Source organism: Ambystoma mexicanum, chromosome 14, assembly GCF_040938575.1.
Source record: "Ambystoma mexicanum isolate Mex_15411 chromosome 14, UKY_AmexF1_1, whole genome shotgun sequence".
Taxonomy (NCBI): domain Eukaryota; kingdom Metazoa; phylum Chordata; class Amphibia; order Caudata; family Ambystomatidae; genus Ambystoma; species Ambystoma mexicanum.
The window spans coordinates 389,127,561-389,134,805 of record NC_090940.1 but is presented as its reverse complement, the minus strand read 5'-3'; the positions used below and the strand labels follow the sequence as shown (position 1 = coordinate 389,134,805).

Genomic DNA, 7,245 nt, shown 5'->3' with positions numbered 1-7,245 from the left:
CAATACCGGTGGCAGCCATGCCTGTACTGCAGGCACGGCTACCGCCAGCCTCGTAATGAGGCCCAATGTATTCATTTTCATTTGGTCTGACCCTTTGCACCGAATCACTTGTCACTTTGCACCCTTCACAATGATGATTTGATTAATAATAAATCAACAAAACATCTGTTAATGCTTGTAACCTTGACAAAGACCTTCAGATGGTCAAAACACATGTCGGCACCTATGGTGATAAATAAAAATCCACAATGGTATCAAACCTAAACGTGTGGACTAGACCTATCATGACTTACAGTAAACAAAGCAAACTCTTATACTATGTTTACAAGAGGCATATATGCAGGAATCCAACACAAACCTAATCTAGACTTGGGGCACAAGAGTACGGGCCCTATGGTTCCTACTACCGGCTGCATGTACAACGAAGCCCGGCATAGCATAAAGAGTAAGGCGCAGCAACCACCAGTTCCTAGTGCTCTCACCACTTCCTAAACATGTAATTATTGTATGTTTCTTTAATGGAGTGAAATCATAGTAAGTTCAATTTTTAGGGGTAATTACCCCATTCAGAGTGCACAAGGGTTACCTGTTGGTCACAACAGGTTTTTGTCCGGATGATTTGTATAATAGGACTCAAGGCAGAGGGTCCTACCTTTTTGCACCAGAAATGACCTGTAAATATTTCAAATCAATATAGACACTATAGTGATGACAAATGGAGTTGTGCACCGTCATTTTTTTACTCCAAAGATACTCCCATCAGCATAAGGGAGAGACTTGCTGAGCAAACTTAATGCCACAATATCATTCCCAGAAAAGGGAATGGTGTGCTCAACTCCAGGCATCTATTACAGACGAGTGGCTTCACTCCTTTTGCCAGCACATGCTTAAAGCAAGTTAGCAGGCAAGCCCATGTACCCAAGTATGTTTTTGTATGGTGTCGAGATATTGCTGGGAGGAGTGCCAGGGATACAAGGGAAGGTATTTTGGCTGGCGTCGTTTGGTGTCAAGGCTGTGTTGTAGAAATGTAAGGAGAAGGAGTCTCAGAGTGATTGTGTGGGGGTGTGGATTAGGTAGAGGTGCATGTGGGTTTCACAAATTCTGATATGATCATGTGGAGTTCATTGCTACGGTTGCTACAGTTGAGAATTTGTTTATTGTTATAGGCTTTTTTGGCCTTTCAGATTTCGTATTTGTAGTTACGGTGGTGCAGGGGGCGAACATGGATCTGCTGAGATGGGTTTTAGATGCTTGCCATTTCCTTTCAAGAGAGTTATTTTGTTTTAAATAAATATATATAGGTTTATGTTGTGTGTTTAGGCTAGGGGATGGTGGCAGAGTGTGTTTGTGGGGTTGGGTTAGAGGAGGGTTGGGGGAACCCCCCCACTTAAAAAGAAAAGAAATGCAGCAAAAACAGCCTCAGTGACAACGCCACAGCGAAAATGCAAACGTTCAAAATAGCCGGATAAAAACACGGTAAACCTAATATTTTGATTGCATTGTAGGTTGTACAAATGATCTGGATACAATAATTAGATCCCTGTCTGCTTACAATGGATCAGCATCATGGAACCGACCAAGTGTCAACAACAGCCAGACTTTGAATATACGATGGCGAGTGAGGATGGATAGGGAGACAACAACAAGAATAAGTCTTTAGTTTCAGGAATACAATGTTCCCACAGCTATGATGGCACAGCTGATTTTAAATTATTTCGAACGATCTCTCTATGATTGATCAAGATGGCTGCCCCATAGCTAGCGTGTCATGGCAGACTTGGAGTTGTTAATGGGTTTCAATTGATTAATCATTTCCTGTGCATATTTATGTGTGCTAACCTCAGAAGCAAGAAGAGCTTCCTAACTTGACAAGAGTGGTAGGCCCAGAAAAAAACTTGTTTTGTTTACCATCCACTCTTCAAACTTTGTGGAATGTTGCTACTGACACTGGGCAGCAAGAATCTCAGCCTCTAAAAGTCTGTTTCATATGTCCCCTGTATGTTGTGCGAATGGCTAGCGGTATGGCTTCTGGCATTCTGTAGCACCAATAAATCGCACAGTTTAAAACATATTCTTGTATCAGAAATCATGACATTTAATTTTGTTTATTTCCTGTTTTTATGTTGATTTAAATATGCAAATGTTTATCAAACAGGCATGAGAGAAGTACAAGCTTTCAAAAGGTGAGCAAGACATGTATGTATCAGTTAATATAAACAGATTTTCACAGCATTGTACATTTGCACTGCCAATGGCAATTGAAAAAATCTGCACAATTTATTATCATGGATAAAAAAGTATACTGATTTAACATATGTATTCTTTGTTAACAAAGTCACTTCATCTCAACAGCAACAGGTGTTGCACCCATCCAGAATACAAGTCAACTAAATAAAACCAAATACATTACAACGTACACTTCTAATAATATAGTTTGCTTTGCATCAAAAAGAGTGGCGCAAAGTTTCTCATGTTGCTGTGCGAACTTAGCACAAATCGAAAAGAGCATCGCAAAGTTTCTCGTCCTACTGCGTGAACATAGAACGAATAAGAAAAGAGGCACACCATTTCTCGTGTTGCTGGACAAACATAGTAAAAATCAAAACAAACCTGTGAAAAGTTACTCTTTTTGCAGCATGAAACTAGCACAGATCGAAAAGGATCCGCTGAATGTTTCTCATGTAACTGCATGAACCTAGCACAGATCAAAAAATCCTGCGAAAGACCAGCACAAAGTTTCTTGTGTCGCTGTGTGAAACTAGCATGAATCAGTAAAAACTGTGCAACGTTTCTCGTGTGGCTGCGTGAACCAAGAACTAATCGAAAAAAATGTGCAAAGCTTCTCATGGTGCTGTGTGAAACTCCACACGATTGGAAAGACCTACACAACGTTTCTTGTGTCACTGCATGAAAACTAGCATGAATGAAAAAAAGCCCTGTGCAAAGTTTCCCGTCTTGCTAACGGAAACCGACATGGAAATGAAACACCACGCTCTGTGTGAAACCACACAAGACCGGATGAAATTTCAGTGGTGCCGGAACCGTAATGGTGATGCTAGAGAGGAAGTGTCTTTTTGAAAGACACCATGCTTGGAAATTGCATTATTGTTTCCTTGTCTGCTTTTGAAGTCAGAATGTTCAGAATGCAGTCAATACCAGTAGAAATTGACTGCACTATGAACATCCTGATTGGCTGAAAAGAGGTCAATAATATTCTCCATGTTCTAAAATAGCTTTGTAGACCCGCAGCGACGGCGGTAGCAGCCGTTATGGGCCCTGAAGACGGAGTTAATGTCCCGAGCAAAGCAAGGGCCTTTAATGAGGTATGAGGGACCATAACGCCTGGTGCGGCCTTCGCTGCAGTTCTGATTGTCAGTGAATAAAACCACCTGGCCTAGATTTTTCAGTGAACCAAAACAAGTGAGCCAGATATGTGATGTCATCAGTGATGTCACCAATGACATTTGTGATGTCATGGGTGTTATTCTTAGCAGTGCGCGGTGGTGGCGCGAGTTATGGTTGCTTACCTTACCATAACTGGCGAATTTCTGAGGGTTTTCGGTTTTACCTGTAACCATAACGTCCCTATAACAATGTTTTTCCATTGAATTTCATAGGTTTTTATAAGTGCAACTTAACCATAAAGTACCTTTAACAAAGTTTTTTCGTTGAATTTCATAGGTTTTTATTAGTGTAACTTAACCATAACGTCCCTTAACAACGTTTTTTCAGTGAATTTCATGGGTTTTTACCAGTGCATGCTATTTTCCTTCAATTTACTAATATCATACTTAGCCAATAAGCAATATTTTTGTCCAATTTACAAAGTTTCACCTTAAAACTCTGCCATTTCCCACCTTCTAGCATACTTTTTAACACATCTATACACTTTTCATTTTTCAACATTTTGAAATAATTTTGCATCCATAGATGTCCGGGAACATCTGACTTCATCTCAGACCTTCTGGACAGTGCCACGTGACCATATGCTTGCACGAGGCATGGTGATGTGTTTGTGAAGGCGTCTGCACTTCGTGATCGATCCGTGCTTCGAAGACAGTTCGGAACTGCATTTTCTACTGATCTAGGAACTTTGAACTTGAACATTTCCCTTGCACACTTCCTACATCTTTTCGTACTCATTATCCATTACCAATCTAGTACACAGTGGGCCTCATTACGACCCTGGCGGTAATCCGCCGTCATTACCGCCATGGCGTAATGAACGTTAACGCCGTGGGACGATGGTGTAAAGTGCGCCACATTACGACCCATCGCGCACGAGCATTACGCCATGGCGGTAATGTAAACAGCGCCATGGCGGTAATGCCCCCAAAACGGCACCTACCGGCATCGTATGCGGCGCAAGGTGCACCACCGCCACCGCCGTACATAGCGGTGACCGTAGTTAGCGGTCACCGCAATTAGCGTTGACCGTAGATAAGCGGAACCGGAAGTAGCGTCACCGCGGCGGAACGGGAAAGAGCACGGCGGCCATCTTTAAAAACACAATCCATTGCCATCCTCCGAAACCACTGGACATCCGAGCCTGAGACCCCGCCAATACCGGCTTCAACCTTCTACCTGCAGGAAGATGCCTAAAGTTTTGAAAAAAGCCTGTGACCGCCAGCGGCAAGACCGCTTCTCCAGAGAGGAGCTCACCATTCTAGCGGAGACCCTACAGGAGAACGCTGCAGTGGTATTCTCCAACCAACTGACAAGACCGGCCATAACCAAGAAGAAGGCCATATGGGCACTGGTAGCTCAGCGGGTCAGTGCCGTGGGAACGACACCCCGCAATGTCAAACAGTGCCGCAAGCGGTGGGACGATCTCCGGCTCAGAGTCAGGAGCATACTATCAGCCAACATGAACCTGGCAATGGCAACTGGGGGAGGATCGGAGTCCCCTATAAAATTGCAGCCATGGGAGGAAATCTGTGCCTCCACAATCGGAATGCAGAGCATTGAAGGAGTAGGAGGAATGGAGAGAGGAGCCCCGACATCGGGCGATGCAGGTAGGTGGCTCAAATCAAGGCATGCAAATCTCACCTAAGTCCATTCATGTGAAGTACAATGTTGGCCCATAGTGTGAATGCAACACATCAGCAGGAGACTGCCCACAGATACATCCGATCTGCACCCTGTACACATGCAGCATGCACACCCTAACTGCAGGCACCCACATACCTCCATGCTACTTCCACACAAAAGGGAGTCAACTTTTTTCCCCTGCATGAAATGTGCCACATGTACTAACTGATGAGATGCCAGTCGCCACAATGCCCGGCCAATGTCCGCAGACCCATCAATAACACTCTCCCTCCTCTGTCCCACCACAGGCTCAAATTCCGACCTTGAGGAAGAGGACACCACAGCCTCCACACCCACCAAGAGGGCCAGGCCAACTGTGCCAACGCCACAACCCTCCACCTCTGTCGTCCCGAGGAAAACACCACAGCAGGCAAAATCCATGCAAGGGAAACAGGACAGGGCACAGACAGCCACCCCAGCAGGCAGTACAGCAGCAGCAGCAGCAGCAGCAGACATCACACCAATCATGCCCACAGAAGCCACAGCCTCTGCTGCAAGCAGCACACTTGGGGAGACTGCTGCCATTGCTGCCTCCTCCGATAGTGAAGCAGGGACCTTTGAGGAGAGTGATGTCAGGAGCCCCACAGGCCACCCTCATTCCCCCTACCTGTCCCTAAGCAGCCCGCATGTGGATGCCACACAGGGTCAGCCAGAGGATGACGATTGGCCAGCCACTCCATCCCCGCTGCAGGGGCAGATCAGCCCAATGGGAATGCCACTGCCATTAGCCATGGCCCAGAATCCCAACCATTCTCTGGAGGCGATTGCCACCCGGCAGCAGCAACTTTCCTCGCTGCTCGAAGAACATGTTGCTGAATGTGGGGGGTCAAGTGCAGCAATGGATAAATGTGCTGAGACTGTGAAGGCAGCTATAGAGTCGTCCACAAAGGACATCTGCGCGGAACTAGCTGCTGTGCGGCACGCCATCACTGACCTTGTGCAGACAATACGGGCCATGCGTCCAAATGAGCAGGCAGGATCCTCCTCGGTTGCCAGCTCGACACCGAGCAGCCCCATCCGCCGATCGGGGAGGAACCTCCGCAGCACAGGCAGGGGTGCCCCGGGGGCCAGTGGAGGGGGCTGCCAATAGTGGCCGGACAGTGTAGGAATCCTACTACTGACACTGCTGCACAGACCAACTCACACCTTTGTTGGGATTCCAGGGGGGGGGGAGGGTGGAGGGGGGAGTGGGTGTGTTGGGGTGTGCAGGGGGGTGGCGGGGTGGTGTGTTGGGGAGTTAAGGGGGGAGTTTGGGGGGGGTGTGTGCAGGGGGGAGGTGGGAGGTGGGAGGGGGTGTGTTGGGGTGTGCAGGGGGGTGGCGGGGTGGTGTGTTGGGGAGTTAAGGGGGGAGTTTGGGGGGGGGGGTGTGCAGGGGGGAGGTGGGAGGTGGGAGGGGGTGTGACACGACAGTACATAGTTCAAATACAATTTATTCGTTTTACAAAAGGAAACGTGTGGACATTTTCATTGCGTATGTGTGCTTTATTGGTGTCCAGTCCTCAGTGTGCATGCCCCAGAGTCACACAGTGCCCCAAGTGCTGTCTCCATGCGATGAACACCAGCCGTGTGTGCTAGAAGCAGTGGTTGATGATACTTTGGCGCATGGCACGCCCCTCCTGTGCATCGCCTCCTCCATGTGGTGGCGCCCCTTCTGCACCCTCCTCATCCTCATCCTCATTGTCAGGTGGTTGCAGTTCTGCGTCAGGGGGCAGGGGCACATTCCGTCTGACGCACATATTGTGCAGCATGACACATGCCATGACGATCTTTGCCACCTTCTCATGGCCATACAGGAGTGCCCCACCAGACCTGCTGAGGCTTCGGAACCGTGCCTTCAGGAGGCCGAATGTCTGCTCTATGACCACACGAGTACGTGTATGTGCACGGTTGTAGTCCTCCTCGTGCTGGTTCTGCGGGTTCCGGACTGGCGTGAGGAGCCACCTCTTCAGGGGGTAGGCTGCATCACCTGTATGTAGGCGAGAATGTATGTGTCAGTCATGTTGTCTGTCCAGGAACATGATGTCCCACCATGGCTGGCATGGAACTGTTACCTTGGCTCACTTCTACATGCACTAATTGATTCACACTATGCAACCAGTATATGCCCATTGCTGCCATGGCCTGTTTAGCATGCCATCACCCTATGTATGCAGA

General features: G+C 47.5%; 1 protein-coding gene across 1 annotated transcript; it reads left to right on the top strand.

Moving 5' to 3' along the window:
- The first annotated feature begins 4,185 nt into the window (after positions 1-4,185).
- Positions 4,186-6,225, top strand: LOC138526812 (nuclear apoptosis-inducing factor 1-like). Its single transcript, XM_069637510.1, has 2 exons — positions 4,186-5,015; positions 5,340-6,225. Exons 1-2 carry the CDS (start codon positions 4,595-4,597, stop codon positions 6,179-6,181), a joined length of 1,263 nt encoding a protein of 420 aa, XP_069493611.1. The 5' UTR covers positions 4,186-4,594; the 3' UTR covers positions 6,182-6,225.
- The last annotated feature ends 1,020 nt before the right edge of the window (positions 6,226-7,245 follow it).

What these genes read in the sequence shown, in the direction of transcription:
- LOC138526812 (XM_069637510.1), top strand. Translation starts at nt 4,595, where the DNA reads ATGCCTAAAGTTTTGAAAAAAGCCTGTGACCGCCAGCGGCAAGACCGC. An exon ending in CCCGACATCGGGCGATGCAG is followed by an intron (nt 5,016 to 5,339) that starts GTAGGTGGCTCA and finishes GTCCCACCACAG; the next exon opens with GCTCAAATTCCGACCTTGAG.